Source organism: Mytilus edulis, chromosome 7 (genome assembly GCF_963676685.1).
Source record: "Mytilus edulis chromosome 7, xbMytEdul2.2, whole genome shotgun sequence".
Classification (NCBI taxonomy): domain Eukaryota; kingdom Metazoa; phylum Mollusca; class Bivalvia; order Mytilida; family Mytilidae; genus Mytilus; species Mytilus edulis.
Window position 1 is genome coordinate 9,758,420 of NC_092350.1, and position 21,825 is coordinate 9,780,244.

The following is a 21,825-nucleotide window of genomic DNA, read 5'->3' on the forward strand; positions in this document are numbered from 1 at the left end:
AATATATTAAAGGATATCTACCCAATTCAAAATAAACCATAACATTTGTTGTACATTGTTTGACACCTAATATGTTTTTGCAAAAATCAAGTTGTATTTTTTCAATATTTAGAGCTTTATGGAAGCCCCATATTTCACAACCATAACATAAAATACTGCTAATGTAAGTATCAAATAAATTCAAATATGTAAAAACATTCAAATACAATGACGAAACCTTCGACTTTAAACCAAAAACAGCTTTTCTACTTTGCTCAGCTAAATGTTTTTGAGCTTTAACAAATTTACCGTTAAAATTTAACAGTACACCAAGGTAACAAAATTCATCCACTATGTCAATAGCATTGCCATCATAATACCAAATTTCTTCATCTTTTACAAAACCTCCGTTTCTAAATACCATAATTTTTGTTTTGGTAATATTTACAGTCAACCCCCATTTACAAGTATATAATAATAATGTGTCTAACATATCTTGCAAGCCAATAACTGAATCAGAAAATAAAATCATATCATCAGCATACATAAGTAAAAATAATGACAAGTCTTGCACTTCATATGGTATATTACTATTACGTAGAAACTCCATTTCAAAGTCATTTACATATAACGAAAAAAGTATAGGAGAAAGAACTTCCCCTTGCATAAGACCAACTGAACTTGTAAACTGCTCAGAATAAAAACCATCAACTTTTACACATACTTTTACTGTAGAATACATTGATTTTAAAACAGACAGTAATTTGCCTGTTATACCAACTCTTGACAGTTTCAACCATAAGTTAAGTCTGGTTACGGAGTCAAATGCTTGTTTGTAGTCAACGAAACAGCAATATAAACGTTTTTTTCTTGAAAAGTGCTTTCTGAACGAGTGTCAACAAAGAATAAATTGCATCAACAGTGCTGCTACCCGGGCGAAATCCAAATTGCGCATCTGTAATAATATCATTATTCTCAGACCATTTAATAAGTCTTGAATTTATAATAGATGTAAATAGTTTCGCTAAATTACTGACTAAACTGATTCCACGATAGTTCGCTGGATCGGACGAGTCGCCTTTTTTAAAAACAGGAATTAACACTGCGAGTGCCCAAGATTTCGGAAAATGTCCTGATGCTAATATCTTGTTGAATATTTCCTCTAGGAACGGTAGCAGAATATCCTTAAATTCAATGAATAACTCGTTAAATGTACCATCAATACCATGACTTTTACCACGTTTTAGGTTAGAAATACACTTCAAAATTTCATCTTGTGTAATAATTTGATCAAGTTCATCATATGTTGCGTCGGAAACGGACTCTGGAGTATCGACTGTCACATTAATACCATCATTTGTGACCAAATTTCTAAAATGTTCGAAGAATTCAGAAAGTGACACATCAGAAGTTTTGGTTCTCTTCTTTTGAAAAAGTTTATAATATTTCTTTGGGTCGATTTTACGCAATGTAGCTATCATATCACCCTCTTGACGCTTATATTTTCGTTTTAGTTTATTTTCTAAACGCTTGTATTGTCTTTTAGACATAATTAATATTCGATGATTTTCAACATTTTTGTCTCTATTAAATGTATACAAAGAACTAGTATAGATAGATCGAAGTCTTTTGCACTCGTAGTTAAACCATGGTTTGTCATCTTTATATCGGGTCGTCTTACTACGGGTACGGTCACAAGTATTATTTGAATTATGTGATTTACAAAAGAATGGTGAAATAATGTCCATCAAATTGGAAGTAAACGATTCAACATAATTGTCAATACCATCTTGGGATTTTTCAATATCAGAAAATACTATCTGGCTAAGTGAACCACTGTTTAAAGTTAAAGACTCATAACACTGATCTTTTAGCTCTTCCTTACATCGGTAACTTTCATATGAGTTGTTTGACGTACCACTGTTACGCTCAGGCTCTTGTGAATCGTGTAATATGCACCGCGCAAGCGAACATGTCAAGGCGCATGGTCACTAAAAGAAGTGAAGTTACACACAATAAACTGGTCTATAATGTGTAAAAAGTCATATGGAGCCAATAGGTAGTCCACAACACTCATTCCCCGGGAACCACAAAATGTATAGTCAATAGCTAAGCCATCCTTATGCCGACCGTTCAAAATACGTAAACCAGTGCTTCTACACAGATTTAACAATTTTAACCCGAACTCATTAGTACTTTGATCTGGATTTCTTCTTACTGGTAGATTTGTGTCACTTAAATACCCAAAAATATGGTTGAAACTATCAAAAATTGGGCCACATACATTGTCATTTATTATAAAATCATTAACTATAGCAGTTCTTGCATTCATATCACCTAGTAAAAATACTCTTGACGTTTCTGGTGAATATTTTTCAACAGAATTTAACAAATCATAGAATAAATCACAATTATACATTTTATAATAATTTGAATAGGCAGGAGGCAAATATACACATCCAATAAAATAATCAAACCCACAAGTTGATATATCCTTTGACACCTTGAGCCATATAATTGTATCGTTCTGAATATCAACTACTTCAACATACTTTGCAAAACAGTTTTTTATTAACAAATATAGTCCACCGTCTTGTTTATATTTACTTTTTAGTAATGGGACTGGCTTACAAATATAACCATCTACAATATCATCAAATGACTTATCAATCCAACACTCAGACAAAATAACAATATCATATGTTTTAATGTAAGATAAAAAAAAATTGGCTCATTAAGTTTATCATGTAAACCACCATTAATGTTCCAATACAAAAAGTTAATAAAGGAGATGCTTCTCGATGTGTCCTAGTCTGGACCTCTGTGCATATCTGCTAACACTTCAAAGCAGGATCCACTAGACGAGCCATCACTCACTGAAGATTTACTAGGTTTTATACTTGAAACGCTCGGTGTTTTTTTGGCCACTAAAAACCCTGGACCCGACGATGTATCCGACATTCTATCACCTGACTGATCATGACGTGTAATTTTGACTAGCTCGTTTGATTTAACCACAGTCTGCTCACCATCAATACAAAGTTTATCTTTATTAAACGAAACTCGTTTACCTGCCTCCTTTGCTTTTTTATACACAGGAAATAATAGTTTGCGTTTTTCATGTATAGCTTTCGGAAATTGTTCAGAAATTGAAATGGTTGACTCTTTTAATTTTCGAGAGTTTTGACGTACAGTGTCCCTTTGTTGACGTTTTATAAATTTGACAATTATGGGGCGCGGCTTACGCACAATCCGAATCGACTTGCTCACGAATTTCTTTCCCATCCTAAAGGCAGATGCTATTTCGATTGGTTCACGAATTTCCAGAGATAAAGCACATATGCTTCTAATGCAATCAATACAGTCTTCGCCCTCCTCCTCCTCGATACCAAAAAACATCAAATTGTCCCTCAAGTTTTCACACTGTAGTTGTTCAAGCTGATCAACCATTATACTCCTGTTAACAACACGCAATGAAGTTATATCATCGGCAATGACAGCCATGTCAGATTTATTTTGTTCGAACCCGGCAGATATAAACTGCTGACTATTTTCAACGACCTCAACTCGTTTCACAAGACCATCAACAACTGATCCCATTTTCGTTAACTTAGAGTCAATGCTTATAACTGATGACTTTATTTCATCAACGGAATCCATTCTCAAATTAAGATTGTCAATTTTATTTATCAGGTCGGACATCCATGGGGTGGACTGCTGAACGATGTAGGAGGGCAGGGGGACATAACTCATAAACAATAGACAAGACAAGACAAGACAAGACAAATACTTTATTAAAGTCTCACCACTTGTTACATATAAAATATACAGCTTTTTAAAACACAAATTAACAACAAGAGCCACTCTATAAAGAGTTATGAGAGACTATAAAACAATTTTTCTTAAATTATAATACAAATACAACTTATGTCAACTATCATGAATATAAAATATTAACTGTTAGTTACAAATATATTGATTAAAAAACAAAAGACGACAAACGGCTTTTATAATAATATGTATGTATGTACTGGCCGACTGGTAAATGCCTCCGAAATCCGAAGAACCCGTCGAAAGCTGCGAGGGTACAGTGGCATCCATGTACACTCCCTATTGGGATTAATGGAGATGTGTCACTAACGTATATTTATACGACAATTATTTTTACAAGGACAATTCAATCCCCACCCAACACAAAGGGAGTGCTAGGACACCGGGAAGTCTGTTATTATCGAATAATAATATTAATAATAATAAAATTAAAAAAAAATAATTAAAAAATATCTTGAATATTTATTGTTATATTTACAATTATATGTCTCTGTTAATAGCTAATTATTATATAACTTGATTGCAAAATAATGAAGAAAAAAATCTTATTTAAATGATTGGTCTCTGATTGTTATTAGAGACGAATTGTAAGTTTGATGTGAACCTTGTTTTGCTTAATTCTTTCTTGGATTATTACACTACAATATATTAATTACCAGATTTTATAATATTTATGCATTGCTTTCTCATTTAATGAATGTGGTGATGCAATCACACGAAATGGTTGTCCGTTTCAGTAATCTGCTGTAAACGAGGATGTGTGGGTAATCAGATTGAAATTTTACATTCGGTACATCTTTGTTCGTTTTACTGTGCGTATGTACAACTCGAGAAAATAACTGGAACCGGAAGTTGTTAAATGTATGTGAACGTTTTCTTGTAAGTGGAAAAGTGATATTGAATGTATATTACACTATTTACATTGTTTACAACATCGAATGAACCAAAACGATAACTTTATTTCACAATATGAATATAGTAAAAGACGAATTATGAATCTCCGTCAACCATGGAGGGATAGTTTCTGTTGTTGACGGTTGTGCTCGATTCTGCTCATGAGCTAGTAAAAAATAAACCAATAATTAAACTGCATGATCAATCTGTATCTGTAGTGGTACGTGTAGAATCCTGTTTAGGCTTTTAAACACGGTTAAGAAGAGCTCCGTTGTTATGGGCGGTGTTCTTGTAGAGCGGTCTTAAATGCCTCTACAGAACCTGCATGCACAACTTTATTTGGTAGTTGGTTCCAGTGAATAGTAGTTTCCACAAAAAATGAATGTTTATACTGTGGTTTGTTGCTATTCTTTACTTTTAGTCCTCTGGTGTTACTGAGGACTTGACGTTCAATGATATTGTCAGTTTCACAATTTGAATATGTTTTGGCTTTTATCGTTCATTTAGGTCGTGCTGGTATGACAAAATTGTCGGCTGGTAGAGCCAGCACCAGACCTTCAACCACTTTGTAAATCAGAATAAGAAGGAGGCTGTGTCTTCTTTCCTCTAGCGTCTCCATTTCAAGTTGGCGTCTCATGTTTGTTATGGACCCTGTTTCTCGACTCCTGTAATTTTTCTTAATGAATCGTATGCCTCTGTTTTGGATACATTCTAATTTGTCAATATCCCCTTTCATATATGGGTTCCAGATTGTTGCGCCATATTCCATTGTCGATCTTACAAGGGATATGTATGCCACTCTCCTACATTCCTCTGGTACGTTCCTCAAGTTCCTCCTAAGAAAGCCCAAGGTGGCATTGGCTTTCTTGCTGATGTTATTTATGTGGATGCTCCATTTCAGGTCGTTTGAGATTTGGAGTCATAAGTACGGGTTCACTTGTACCTCTTGTAGGATGTGTTTGTTAATTGTGTAGAATTTGTATGCTTTTTTGTTTATGGATAGAACATAGCACTTTTTGGCATTGAAACGCATCCCCCATTTGTTGGCCCAGATTTCTAGTTGTTCCAAGTCTGTTTGTAGTTTTTGTTGGTCTTGGCTATTTTTAATTGTTCTGTATAGTAGGCAATCGTCGGCAAATAGTCTTACTGATGATGTTACACTGTCTGGTAGGTCATTGATGTGGCACAAGAACAGGATTGGTCCTAAGACTGTGCCCTGGGGGACCCCAGAGTCAACTGTTAGGAAGGAAGTTCTTAAGCCATTTGTGTGTGTTTCCTTAAATTCCATATTGATCTAACTTATGTAATAATTTGTTGTGTGGTACTGTGTCGAAAGCTTTTGAGAAATCTAATATGCCTACATGTACATTTGTACGTCGATTTGGTGTCCCTTGTCATGTTCTTGTAGGAAGTCGTTGATGATGGTTGTCTGTGTCGTCTTCCGAAGACACATTTAGTTTCCGGACAATAACTTTAGTTTTAGTGAATGGATCTCTATAAATTTTTTCCAGAAGGTTCAGTACCATGAAAGGATAGTTAAGATTTATTTTGGGGGTTATGGTCCCAACAGTTTTACAGGAACTAGGAGCTGAAAAGGGGGCCCAAATTAAGCATTTTTGTAGTTTTCAAACAATAACTTTTGTTTAAGTGTATGAATATCTATGAAATTATATCACAAGTTTCCATAACATGAAGGGATGGTTAGTATTGACTTTGGAGGGTTTTGGCTCAAAATGTTTTGGAATTAGGGGCAAAAAAGGGGAAAAACTAGGTTTTTCTGGTCAATGGACAATTAAGACAATTTAAAAGCAGTGTAAGGGAGGTAATTAAAAAAAATTGAGTATACAATGTTAGGTATGTTCGGATTTAAATTATGATTAAAAAATGTCACGTTTTTGAATAATTGCAAAAAAAGGGTGGTGGTAGTAATTTTTAGCTCACCTGGCCTAAAAGGCCATGTGAGCTTTTCTCATCACTTGGCGTCCGTCGTCGTCGTCGTCGACAATTTTTCAAACATCTTCTCCTCTGAAACTACTGAATGGATTTGAATGAAACTTAGCATGATTGTTCCTTAGATTATCCTGCACAAAGTGTGTGCTTCGATTTTTGATCCGTCAAAAAACATGGCCGCCGTTACTTAAAATAGAACATAGGGGTCAAATGCAGTTTTTGGCTTATATCTCAAAAACGAAAGCATTTAGAGCAAATCTGACATATGGTAAAAATGTTCATTAGGTCAAGATCTATCAGCCCTGAAATTTTCAGATGAATCAAACAAACCATTGTTGGGTTGCTGCCACTTAATTGGTAATTTTAAGGAAATTTTGCAGTTTTTGGTCATTATCTTGAATATTATTATAGATAAAGATAAACTGTAAACAGCAAAAATGATCAGCAAAGTAAGATCTACAAATAAGTTAATATGACCAAAATTGTCAATTGAATGATCAGTAGGGTGTATAAAATAAAGTTTGTGCTTTATTTTTTATTTCGTCAAAAAACATGGCCGTCATGGCTAAAAATAGAACACAGGGTAAAATGCAGTTTTTGGCTTATATCTCAAAAACTCCAGCATTTAGAGCAAATAAGACAAGAAGTTAAAGTATTTATTAGGTCAAGGTCTACCTGTCCTGAAATTTTCAGCCGAATTGGGCATACCTGCCAACTTTTGAAAGTGCTCATGGGGGTTTTTGTGCGCGAAAACAATTTCAAAGGTTACAATACTTTGCGACAACTATTTTGTGCGTGCTGTTTTGTGGTCTAGAAAAAGTGTCATATTTGTAAGATGAGCTTACATGACTTTTTCTTAAGTTTATTTGCATCATTCTAGTTATCATATATCAGTAGAAAAGATGAACATGTGGCTGCAAGACCAGGAATTAATTTCATGTGTAAGGATATTAAATAATTGTTGACTTTTCCAAATTAAAATTATGCACAAAGAAGGACCTTTATCAGGTTGGGAACAACACCTAGTGGTAACCCCTCAATGTAAGGACATTAAAAACCACTTTTTAAGTAAAAATGAGCACATGATATTTATATTATTTGAAGAAACTTTTCCCAAAGAACAATACACCTTATGATCTATCTGGTATTATATGGTCAACACAAAGAATTTTGATATGTTCTTGGCCTTATATATCTTCTTTATTTTTCAAAATAATTGGACCCTCCATTAAGAAAAGTTGTTCTAAATATAAAGTCAGAATTTCCCATTTTTAAGTTAAAAAATCAACATTTAGTGATTTTTCTATTTTATTTTTTAAAAGAGTAAAATGCCCCCTTTACTAAGGGAAATCCCTCATTTAAGAGATTCCTCATGTGGGGGGTTTTGTTTTGTCCATGTGAAAAAATAAAGAATAGTACATTGTACTTTAAATAATTTGGTAATTTAATTGAATACAAATTTTATAACATTTGTTACAGCAAGTGTAATATCAATGAATTAGTGAATAAACTACTATTTATTATCTTTATGGTAGTACTGCATCATTAAAGTTTGTCTATCAGTCATGCTTTTATTCTTGTTCTGTGTAAAAACCTCCTTGCAGGTGAAAAATCATTTGCCATGTTCACGATTTTAACAAACAGAGGAAAACAACACAAGTTCAAAATCTAGGATGTTAGAATATTCTTGAGAGAAAACTTTTTTGATTGGCTGATTAATTTGATCATGAGAAACATAGAATTTGATTGGCTGAACACAATTGTATTACATTGGACACAGTTCAAAATCGGGAACAATCATATTTTTCGTGTAGATTTTTACAAAATCGTGTTTTAGAGGGATTTTCACGATCACGATCGTGCAATCGTGACAAAGGGTCAAAATCGTGTAGTACACGCCTAAATCGTGAAAGTTGGCAGGTATGATTGGGTAACTGGTTTTTCAGGTATAATGCCCCTGAATTGATGATTTTAAAGAAATTTTGCAGTTTTTGGTTATTATCTTGAATATTATTATAGATACAGATAAACTGTTAATAGCAAAAATGTTAAGCAAAGTAAGATCTACAAATAAGTCAATTTGACCAAAATTGTCAATTGACCCCTTAAGGAGTTATTGCCCTTTAAAGACTTTTTTCACAATTTGTTCATCATGTTGACTTACTTTAAAAAATCTTCTCCTTTGAAACTGCTGTATCAATTTCAGCCAAACTTAGGCTAAATGAGTTTCAGAGTATCTAGTATAAATTTTATATTTCATTTCCTTGTATGTCAGAAACATAGCTCCTATGGCTAAAATAGAACATAGGAGAAAATGATTTTTTTTTTCCTTTTGAAGAAAATAGGACGATTCAAAGAACATTTAAATAAATTGAAAAGCCAAAATAATCATTGATGAGAGATTTAACCAAAAAAATTAAGGTGAGCGATTCAGGCTCTTGAGAGCCTCTTGTTAATATTTTTTCTCCAAATTTCTCCAAATTCCAGTTTTTTGAAAAGTTTGAAAAAGAATCTTTAATTGCACAATATTGGACAATAGATTTGTAAGATCTTGACATTTGTCTTGTGTCAGAAACCCATATTATGTCAAAAATTTGATCACAATCCAAATTCAGAGCTGTATCAAGCTTGAATGTTGTGTCAATACTTGCCCCAACTGTTCAGGGTTCGACCTCTGCGGTCGTATAAAGCTGCGCCCTGTGGAACACCTGGTTTTATCATCTAAAAGAAAGTGTACATTTCATTGTCATGCACCAAAATTATTAGTACCGGTAAGTCATTTGGCAAGAATTTTTACCTGAATTCAACTTGAAGGTACATGTACGTATATACTCCCATTATAGTGTTTAATGCAGGGTGTTTTGGCGTGTAATGGTGCCCTGCAATGTTTTCTTAAGGCTCTGTCCTTTAAAGAAAAAAATTGATGCCATGCCCCTTTTTCTGTCGTATTGTAGAACACCCTGCTTTAATTTCAATATGGGTTCTGTAATTCCTCTTTTAGCAAAACCATTTCGAGTTATTTCCCTTGGAATGAAAATCAAAAACTTTAATTGCCGACATTTTATTGAATTTCGTTAATTACATTTGTACAGTTATGAACTTGAGTTGGCCTCAACCAATTGTTATGAAATTTATACACAATTCTTATTACCACAAAACACAGATCTAGTTTCAATTTTGTTGGCGTCACTTTAACCGTTTTAGAGTTATGCTCCTTTATAAATAGATTTTTTTTTTAGTTTACGTTCTCTCACTTAATTTTACCTAAACCAAATGTTATGAAACTTATACACTATACTTATCATCACAAAATACAGATCAATTTTGAATTTTGGTGGTGTCACTCTAACCATCCTAGATTTATGTCCCTTTATAAATGGAAAAATTACAAATTTTTATGCAGTTAAGCTGCATTATGCGAGCGCCCTAGATTTGTGTTCTACCCAATAAATGCTGAAATACTTGCCATTGTTATTATCTAGCTCGCTACTATGTTATATATAACTAATTGAACATTTTTTTAATACTTTTTATTCTGGATTACAAAAAATATGACCAGAAAAACCTTAAATGATCGTCGATTTATCCAAAAGTTTTGAAGTTACACATAGGAAGTAGTGCCTATTAAGAATCCTTGTGTAGTTCATTATGACTTGTGCTTTTAGCTAAGATGTCAAAGAACAATTGTATGAAATATTTAATCGCCGAAAATCTCTTAAGACAAGTAGTTTAGATTTCCCAAATGGCAAAAGTCGTAGTGATATTGTTTGTCATCAATACGTAGTACAATTACGTCAGTAGTCTATTATATAATAAGTTCAACTGTTCACGCTGTTGGCGGCAATTTCAAATTAGAAAAAGAAATTTTCGTAGCTTTTCAATTTGGAGGCAGGTGTGCAAATTAGCGGTGGTCCGAGGTCCGCGACCTTCCACTTTTGCAAGCGGAATTTCGACTAGGATGGTTGGTTTCTAGCTACGCCCGACGTAGTCACCTTCCACTTGAAAGAAAATAAGAAATTACTTTGCAAACCTTCCATGCAAGTCACCAAAGTCTCCAATTAAACGAGCTAAAAACTTATTTTTATCATTATTATTCATGACAGCGATGTTTATTTTGTTCAACCGCTAGCTTTATACAGAAAATCGCCGACAAATATTGTTCGAATTCGAGTAAAATCGTATCTGATTGACAAAAACAACATTGTAAACACATAACAATGGCGGCCGTGAAGACAAAATTTTACAGTATCGGATCCGATTCCGGAAGCGGATAAGGATAATTCCGGGTTTGGCGATCATTTACAAAATAAATCAAAGCAGGTGAAAAAATAAATCTATGCATGGTAAATGAATATAAACACTAGAATTGTAAACCAAAAGATATATGTAAAAGAAAGAAAAAGCAGAAAAATATTTTATACAGAAACTCAAAATTACTTTTTGACAAATTTTAATTTAAAAATCCAATACAACGTGACAGCTGGGAACAGTATATCTAACAATATACATGTACATGTTCATGGTCACAGTCTAAATTTTCTTTATCAGTGATAAATGATGATAATGCATGTGAGATGCTTTTAAAGTGTAAACATATTACTGCAATTTCGAAGGGTTATTTGTTTTTCTCAATTTTGAAGGGTCAATTAAAGTAGCTGAAAGTTTCTTTATTTTAACAAATAATGCAACTATATTATATATACCTGAATGTAAGTAAATCATAAGATATATAGGTGGCATTCTTTGGGCCACTCTACCCCCTCCTGTTTGATAACTTGGAAACGGTCAAGTTCCCCACCCCTAAACCATATGAGGGGCAGATCCAGGATTTTAGGCTAGGAGGGGCACAAACTTAAATTTTCGCCAAGCAGAGCGAGGCTAAAAAAATTTGAGGTAAAATTATCGGAATATTCTTTATTAAGCTGAGAACAACCCATGCTTTGCAAATTTAAGGGGGTGCAAGCCCGCAACACCCCTCCCCCTGAATCTGCCCTTGCATATATTCAAGTATAGGACAATATAATAAATAAAATGAAATATAGGGGGAGTCCCTGGAGTTACCCCACCCCCTGCTGTTTGAGAACTTGGAAACGGTCGAGATCCACACCCCTTAACCATATATATTCATGTTTGTGACAATATGAAAAATCAAATGAAATATAGGAAGAGTCGCTGGGGGTCACCCCACCCTTCCTGTTTTAGAATTAAAAAATGGTCCAGATCCCCACCCCTAAACCATATATATTCATGTATGGGACAATATAACAAATCAGATGAAATATAGGGGGAGTGCCTTGGGTCACCCCACCCCCTCCTGTTTGAGAATTTGAAACCCGTTGAGATCGCCACCCTTTAACCATATATTCATGTACGGGACAATATAACAATTCAAATGAAAGATAGGGGAGTCCCTGAGGTCACTGTATACCCTTCTGTTTGAGAACTTGGAAATGGTCAAGATCCTTACCCCTAAACCATATATACTCATGTATGGGACAATATAACAAGTCAAATAAAATATAGGGGAAGTCCCTGTGGTCACCACAACCCTCCTGTTTGAGAACTTGGAAAAGGTTGAGATCCCCACACCAAAACAATATATATTCATGTATGGGCCAATATAACTAATTAAATGAAATATAGATGGAGTCCCTGGGGTCACCCTACCCCTCCTGTTTGAGAACTTGGAAACCAATGAGATCCCCACCCCTAAACCATATATAATCATGTATTGGACAATATAACAAATAAAATGAAATGTAGGGGAAGTCCCTAGGGTCACCCTACCCCCAGTGGCGGATCCAGAAATTTTCATTAGTCGGGGCCCGCTCTAGTCACGCTTCAGTGATTTCCTATATAAGCAACCAATTTTTTTCCCAAAAAGGGGGGGGGGGGGGGGCGGGCCCCCTGCCCCCCTAAATCCTCTGCCTACCCCTACCTGTTTGAGAACTTGAAAACTGTTGAGATCCCCACCCCTAAATTATATATATTCATATGTATGGGACAAAATAACAAATCATTTACATTTACTATGAGCAGGTCAGTCAGACCTCACCTTTGATCCCTGTTGTATAGAACATTTATCTAATTCATAACTTTTGTACTATAGAACACAAACTCAGTTTTCTTTCCAGGGAAACCAGTCCATTCATACTATTACATGTTCATACTAAGTCAACTTGAACTTCTAGCAGTCAAATAAAACCAAGGTTAACTACCAAGTAGAACAACTGCAATCATTGGGAACTTGTACCACTGCAGACTCACCATAAAAATATATACATTGATATATGCATTGCTTTTGAAACCTTGATAACATATAAATTATTTGCCTTAATAAATAAATCATTAGATAAACATGAATGTACTATATATGAATGTTTAGTGTTGAGGCAACATTGCCACAGTTTTCATAATTACGGTTGCCTTGGTTTTTGGTTAACTGCCTTCAGCGCTTACAGCGCTTTGATTTAGTTTCCGTTCTCTAACTTACATTTTGTAAGTTTGCCTCAACCGAATATTATAAAACTTATACACAATGCTTATTACCTCAAAGCAAAGATCAAATTTGAATTTTGGTGGTGTCACTCTTACCGTTCTAGAGTTATGCACCTATATAACTGGAAAAGTTGCAAAAAATTTAGTTTCTGTTCTCTAACTTAAGTTTGCTTCAACCAAATGTAATCAAACTTATAAACAATGCTTATTTCCACAAAGTTAAGATTAAGATTGAATTTTGGTGGGGTCACTTTAACCATTCCCAAGTTGTGCCCCTTTATAAATGGGAAAAAAATGTAATTTTTTTAGTTTAGGTTCTCAAACTTAAGTTTGCCCCAACCAAACATTATGAGACCTTTATACAATACTTATTACAACAAAACTCAGATCAAGTACAAATTTGTGTAGCGTCACTATTACCGTTCTTGAGTTATGTCCCTTTATAATGTTATATGCAATTAGGGGCATCATCTGTGTGCATGGGGACACATTGTCCATTTATTTATTGTCGACTTTCAACTTTAGTCGAATGAGACATAGCGATCCTACATTCCGTCGGTGGCGTCCACAAATATTCACTCTGTGGTTAAAGTTTTTGAAATTTTAATAATTTTCTTAAACTACACTGGATTTCTACCAAACTTGAACAGAAGTTTTTTTTATGATTAAAGATAGTATCCAGGAGTTTCATTTTTCCGTATTCTACTTATAAATGGACTTTTTCTGCGGGGAAACATTACTTTCATGTGACAGTCACTCTGTGGTTAAAGTTTTTAAAATTTTAAAAACTTTCTTTAACTATTCTGGGTTTGTACCAAACTTGGACATGTTGGACAGAAGCTTGTTTATGATTATAAGATAGTAACCAGAAGTAAATTTTGTAAAAAATGAAATTCCATTTTTATCTGCATTTTACTTTTAAATGGACTTTTCTACCAGGAAACAACACATTCACTCAGTGGTTAAAGTTTTTAAAATTTTGATAACTTTCTTATGCTATTTTGGATATATGTACATTGTACCAAACTTGGACAGAAGCTTGTTTATGATCAAAAGCTTGTGTCTAGAGGGAAATTTTGTTAAAATTTTGTACCTGTGTATCTGTATTTTACTTATGAATGGACTTAGTTTTTCTTCCAGTTAACATTACATACAGTCTGCAGTTAACGTTTTTAAAACGTTTATTAGATTCATAAACTATCCAAAAGTAGGCGAGACACTGGAACCCTTACAAATTTTTTTTATCTATGAGAATTATGTGATAATGTACATTTGTACATATTTTCAGATTTAAAGAGAGAAATGGCAACCAGAAGATCCAGGATTCAGATTAAACCTAATATTGGTGGTAAAACCTCTTCTGGTTTAAAACGTGGACAGACTAATGAAGAGAAAGGAACCAGTGTTCAAATAAGTGCAGAGCTTGCAGCAGGAGCTGCAACTGCTGTTGGTTTGAAAAAAGGTATCAGTCCAACAAAAGACCTAGGAAGGTCTACAGAAGTTCCTCGAAATTCGTCAGGCAAAGTTGGTATAGTGGTATCATCTCCAAGTATAAGGGGAGATAACAAAGGAAACACAAATCAACAGAATGACAAAAACTCTGCACACAAAACAAGTTCTGGTGTGACTAAACCAGCCTTTACAAGACTCAAAACTCTAGGGTTGAATGTTGGATCACGGGAAATTCTACACAGGAGTGAATCTAAAGAGGAAGAAAATGACAGCTCAGATGAAAATAATGATGTTAGGCTAAAGATAGTTGAACAAAATAAAGAAAAAAGTCCAAGTAGTAAAAGGTCTCAAAGCTCTGTACTAAATAAACCTGGTACTTTTACAAAGAGATTTAATAGTAATGTCCCTAAACCTAAAACACAACTGCCATGTTCTAGTCCTGTGGATAAGATTAGTCCAAATAAAAGTTTGATCCTCTCACCACACACATCAGTTGAAGATAAAAATGTTGAGAAAAAGGTAGTTGATTCTCATGAACCAGAGAAAAATATAGAAAATGTTAACAACCAGATTCAAGATGGTTCAGAATCTAGTCCAAAACCTTCAGTCATACAACGTCTGCCATTTAGATCAAGATTTCCTAAAGCAAAACCAAACATTGAAGCTCTTAAACTTAGAAAGTGAGTATGTTATATGTTAACTAATGGCATAGATTCACCTTGGTTTCTTTATTTCCTTCATTATTATAATGATTTTAAAAAAGGTGGAGAATGTTATTGCAACATTAATTAGTATCATTGGAAGTAAGGAACGCTTTACAGAAAGGTTAAATAATTCACCATTGATACATTTATATTGATTAAAACTTTGATTTTCCTGTTTGAATGGTTTTACACTAGTAATTTTTGGAGCCCTTTATAGCTTTCTGTTCTATGTGAGCCAAGGCTCTGTGTTGAAAGCTGTACTTAACATAAGGCTATGATGGTTTCCTTTTTATACGACCGCAAATTTTGAAAAAAATTTCGTCGTATATTGCTGTCACGTTGGCGTCTGCGTCGTCGTCGTCGTCCGTCGTCCGAATACTTTTAGTTTTCGCACTCTAACTTTAGTAAAAGTGAATGGAAATCTATGAAATTTTAACACAAGGTTTATGACCACAAAAGGAAGGTTGGTATTGATTTTGGGAGTTTTGGTCCCAACATTTTAGGAATTAGGGGCCAAAAAGGGCCCAAATAAGCATTTTCTTGGTTTTCGCACTATAACTTTAGTTTAAGTTAATAGAAATCTATGAAATTTTGACACAAGGTTTATGACCACAAAAGAACGGTTGGGATTGATTTTGGGAGTTTTGGTCTCAATAGTTTAGGAATTAGGGGCCAAAAAAGGGCCCAAATAAGCATTATTCTTGGTTTTCGCACAATATCATTAGTTTAAGTAAATAGAAATCAATGAAATTTAAACACAATGTTAATGACTACAAAAGGAAGGTTGGTATTGATTTTGAGAGTTTAGGTCCCAACAGTTTAGGAATTAGGGGCCAAAAAGGGACCCAAATAAGCATTTTTCTTGGTTTTCGCACCATAACGTTAGTATAAGTAAATAGAAATCTATGAAATTTAAACACAAGGTTTATGACCATAAAAGAAAGGTTGGGTTTGATTTTGGGAGTTTTGGTCCCAACATAATAAGGGGCCGAAAGGGTCCAAAATTAAACTTTTGTTTGATTTCATCAAAATTGAATAATTGGGGTTCTTTGATATGCTGAATCTAACTGTCATGACTGTGTATGTAGATTCTTTTGGTCCCGTTTTCAAATTGGTCTACATTAAGGTCCAAAGGGTCCAAAATTAAACTTAGTTTGATTTTGACAAAAAATGAATCAGTTAGGTTCTTTGATATGCTGAATCTAAAAATGTACTTAGATTCTTGATTATTGGCCCAGTTTTCAAGTTGGTCCAAATCGGGGTCCAAAATTAAACTTTGTTTGATTTCATCAAAAATTGAATAAATGGGGTTCTTTGATATACCAAATCTAACTGTGAATGTAGATTCTTCATTTTTGGTCCTGTTTTCAAATTGGTCTACACTAAAGTCCAAAGGGTCCAAAATTAAACTTAGTCTGATTTTAACAAAAATTGAAATCTTGAAGTTCTTTGATATGCTGAATCCAAAAATGTACTTAGATTTTTTTATTATGGGCCCAGTTTTCAAGTTGGTCCAAATCAGGATCTAAAATTATTATATTAAGTATTGTGCAATAGCAAGTCTTTTCAATTGCACAGTATTGCGCAATGGCAAGAAATATCTAATTGCACAATATTGTGAAATATCAATTTTTTTTTCAATTAGAGTTATCTTTCTTTGTCCAGAATAGTAAGCAAGAAATATCTAATTGCAAAATATTGTGCAATAGCAAGATTTTTTTTTAATTGGAGTTATCTTTCTTTGTCCAGAATCAACTTAAATCTTTGTTATATACAATATACAATGTATATTCACTTTTTACTACCAACTGATAAATTAAAATAATCTTTACCATTCAGTGATAACAAGCAGTTTTTGTACATCTTAATATTTTATGATGTATTTAAATGAGTAGTTATTGTTGCAAACTCCATTAGAAATTTTAATTGAGATTAGTTTTGGAATAAGGGAAAGGGGGATGTGATTAAAAAAATTGGGTTCAATTTTTCTCATTTGAAATTTCATAAATAAAAAAGAAAATTTCTTCAAACATTTTTTTGAGAGGATTAATATTCAACAGCATAGTGAATTGCTCTAAGAGAAACAAAAATTTTAAGTTCATTAGAACACATTCATTCTGTGTCAGAAACCTATGCTGTGTCAACTATTTAATCACAATCCAAATTTAGAGCTGAATCCAGCTTGAATGTTGTGTCCATACTTGCCCTAACCATTCAGCGTTCAACCTCTGCGGTCGTATAAAGCTACGCCCTGCGGAGCATCTGGTTACTAATTGTGACTTCTTACAATGTATATCTGAATATATGTAAATGTTGTAGAATTACTGAATAGATTTAAATGACTGCAGACTTTATATACATTATATAGAATTATGAGAGTTTATTATGGGAAATTTGAATGTAAATTAATATGAATGATTAACTTACTGTAAATTCAGAAAATATTACTGGTACATGCATTTATTACCAAGAATAAACAAAAATGTAAAATTAGTTATTGCGATTTCTGGAAAATTTGCTTGTCGATAAATATCATCTGTGTATTCTTTTTATTGGGATTCTCACATTACTTACATTTAAAAAAAAAAAGATATGATATACAAATGTATATGATGATTCTCCAACATACAGGATTACAGGACTATTAGAATCATATTCAAAACAGTGTAGCTGTGGCCATTGATTGACAACCTTAAAGTATCCCATTGACTGGGGCAGATTAGGTGAACGTGTGTCTGCAACGACAACTGCTCACTACTTACTTATTATAGAATTTAAACTGTGGGGTCACCAAAGGTTCTTAACGCCTTTAATATTAAAATAGTTCGAAAAATTAATCAGGAATAACTTTATGTTTTGATTTATATTATTGATATAAATCAAAACATCGTGTTATTCCTGATTAGTTTTTCTAACTTCTTTATTTAGGTGTTGAGAACCTTTTGTGACCCCACAGTTTAAGTGCCTTTAACAAGTACATAGTGAGCAGCGGTTGTTACAGACAAACGTTCACATAATCTGCCCCAGTCAATGGGATAATTTAAGGTTGTCAATCAATGGCCACAGCTACACTGTTTTGAATATGATTCTATATATATATTTTTTTAAATAATGCATAAAAATGAAAGACTCCTCAAAATATTTTCACTTCAGTTCCTTTATTTTCATGCCAGCTTGGAGATTTATAGTGAGTCTTGATATCTTCTGAAATTAATTTGCAAAATTCCTGTTTGATTTTACAATCATCCAGTTAACATCCAAATTATATTACAACTAAACCCACTAACCATCTATTGAAATAGAAAATTTAAAACTCAGTACATGTATTCACTTGAAAGTTGACAAATTAGATACATGATATTATTGAAATCTTTATTTTTTTCAGTAAAAATATAAATCTGTCTGGAAGTAAAGAAGATATTTCAGCTAGACCTTCATCACCACTTAAATCACCACGACTAGGAAAAATGTAAGTTCACTCATTACTAAGCTGGAATATTGGTAGATGTCATTTATATTTTTTGTCTTATTATATTATAATTAGTAAATCAGTTTATGCAAAAAGCCTTATCATGAAAGTTAAAACAAAAATAAAAGAGCAGATTTAAGAGATTTATGAGAGTTAAGATGAAAGAAGAGTAAAAGAAAAAAGGGTTATAAATACATGTACTGGTATAATTTATTCAATATCATAAATATCCAATTGTTGTACAAAGCTTCTTTACTTGTTTTAAAAATCTGTTGAGTAATTGAGAAGTCAGGCAGTATCACAAAAATTTACACTAAATTGAGTGAAGAAATTATATGCATGGTACCTCTCGAACACTGAAAGTTAACTATGAACCAAAAAAGTATTGAATTACAGGCTCCTGACTCAGGACAGGGGTATAAAGAATGTGAAAGGTTTAAACTTGTTAATGAGTGTCACCATCCCTCTTCCATAGGACAGCACAACATAGGAAGAAGCTGTAAAAATTAATTAGAAATGGCTCAACTCGTCAGATTGACGAAAAGCACAAAAACAGCTAGCATATATATGAAGACAAAAGACACAAAGTACCAATCTGAGAGATCTTTAAGTTGCTGAAAGCAAGTTCAAATCCAATAACAACAAATAAAAATGATTCATGTTCTCCCAGACTCATAGATCAATCACTCACACCCAACAAGTTTAGTGTAAAAACATCATAAACAGTCAGAAAAGCACAAATTGTCTCCCTTTAATTACAGTTATGTAAGTATGAACAACAATGTAATGATTTTATTTTAGTCTGCCTCCTGTAAAGTTTATAAACCACCATGCTCAGAAACCAGTCAGTCCAGTGGAAGTAGACAAATCTCAGGATACCAGTCCAGAAATTAATGTTCATACAGATGGAGCTACAGAGGCCAGGAAAAGACATTACAGTAACAGTTCTATCAGTACTGTACACAGTGATACACAGGTTAGTAGGTACAGATCAGCAGGTTTTATATTCAGTAAAATACCAGCCACAATCACCTGATTAAGCTGTAATAGAGATAAAAGTACTGTGTCAAAAATATCACTTCTGACACAATGATTTGTCAATATTATCTAATTTGATAAACTTTTTAAAGTTTTCAAAAATCTCCATTTTTTAAGTTTTAAAAAATTCCATTGAAGAAAAATATCTTCCTTCAATTTCAATGGATTCTCACATCACTCATCTACAATCACATAGAAATATAGTAAATTTTATACAGAAAATGAAGAAATAGTGATATTTTTTACCATTTATACATCAACTTGAATTTAAATCCAATTTATATGACAGGGATTGTTGAAGAACAACAAACAGAAGAACGGATACACTGATGAGGATGCACCAATAAATAAAAACACTATGACTATGGGGGATCTTATATACTGGAATCCCGGGAAAAATCAAATGGCGTAAGTAGTAGTAATAAAAACACCATGACTATAGGGGATCTTATATACTGGAATCCTGGCAAATATCAAATGGCGTAAGTAATAGTAATAAAAATACTATGACTATGGGGATCTTATATACTGGAATCCTGGAAAAAATCAAATGGTGTAAGTAACATTAATAAAAAACCCATGACTATGGGGGATCTTATATACTGGAATCCTGGCAAATATCAAATGGCGTAAGTAATAGTAATAAAAATACTATGACTATAGGGGATCTTATATACTGGAATCCTGGCAAATATCAAATGGCGTAAGTAATAGTAATAAAAATACTATGACTATGGGGGATCTTATATACTGGAATCCTGGCAAATATTAAATGGCGTAAGTAATAGTAATAAAAATACTATGACTATGGGGGATCTTATATACTGGAATCCTGGCAAATATCAAATGGCGTAAGTAATAGTAATAAAAATACTATGACTATAGGGGATCTTATATACTGGAATCCTGGCAAATATCAAATGGCGTAAGTAATAGTAATAAAAATACTATGACTATGGGGGATCTTATATACTGGAATCCTGGCAAATATTAAATGGCATAAGTAATAGTAATAAAAATACTATGACTATGGGGGATCTTATATACTGGAATCCTGGCAAATATCAAATGGCGTAAGTAATAGTAATAAAAATACTATGACTATGGGGGATCTTATATACTGGAATCCTGGCAAATATCATATGGCGTAAGTAATAGTAATAAAAATACTATGACTATGGGGGATCTTATATACTGGAATCCTGGCAAATATCAAATGGCGTAAGACCGTAAGTAATAGTAATAAAATTACTATGACTATGGGGGATCTTATATACTGGAATCCTGGCAAATATCAAATGGCGTAAGTAATAGTAATAAAAATACTATGACTATGGGGGATCTTATATACTGGAATCCTGGCAAATATCAAATGGCGTAAGTAATAGTAATAAAAATACTATGACTATGGGGGATCTTATATACTGGAATCCTGGCAAATATCAAATGGCGTAAGTAATAGTAATAAAAATACTATGACTATAGGGGATCTTATATACTGGAATCCTGGCAAATATCAAATGGCGTAAGTAATAGTAATAAAAATACTATGACTATGGGGGATCTTATATACTGGAATCCTGGCAAATATCAAATGGCGTAAGACCGTAAGTAATAGTAATAAAATTACTATGACTATGGGGGATCTTATATACTGGAATCCTGGCAAATATCAAATGGCGTAAGTAATAGTAATAAAAATACTATGACTATGGGGGATCTTATATACTGGAATCCTGGAAAAAATCAAATGGTGTAAGTAACATTAATAAAAACACCATGACTATGGGGGATCTTATATACTGGAATCCTGGCAAATATCAAATGGCGTAAGTAATAGTAATAAAAATACTATGACTATGGGGGATCTTATATACTGGAATCCTGGCAAATATCAAATGGCGTAAGTAATAGTAATAAAAATACTATGACTATGGGGGATCTTTTATACTGGAATCCTGGCAAATATCAAATGGCGTAAGTAATAGTAATAAAAATACTATGACTATG

At 33.3% G+C, this 21,825-nt stretch overlaps 1 protein-coding gene across 2 annotated transcripts in view; it reads left to right on the plus strand.

The window, feature by feature from the left end:
- The first annotated feature begins 4,573 nt into the window (after positions 1–4,573).
- Positions 4,574–21,825, plus strand: part of LOC139529885 (glutamic acid-rich protein-like) — a 34,483-nt gene continuing 17,231 nt past the window's right edge. Inside the window, exons 1-5 of one of the 2 annotated variants that reach the window (XM_071325835.1) lie at positions 4,574–4,689; positions 14,441–15,284; positions 18,694–18,777; positions 19,579–19,753; positions 20,105–20,223. In XM_071325835.1, the coding sequence (XP_071181936.1) occupies positions 14,455–15,284; positions 18,694–18,777; positions 19,579–19,753; positions 20,105–20,223 (1,208 nt within the window). In that variant the 5' untranslated portion in view covers positions 4,574–4,689; positions 14,441–14,454. The remainder of the gene's footprint in view (positions 4,690–14,440; positions 15,285–18,693; positions 18,778–19,578; positions 19,754–20,104; positions 20,224–21,825) is intronic. The other variant, XM_071325836.1, reaches the window with a different exon arrangement.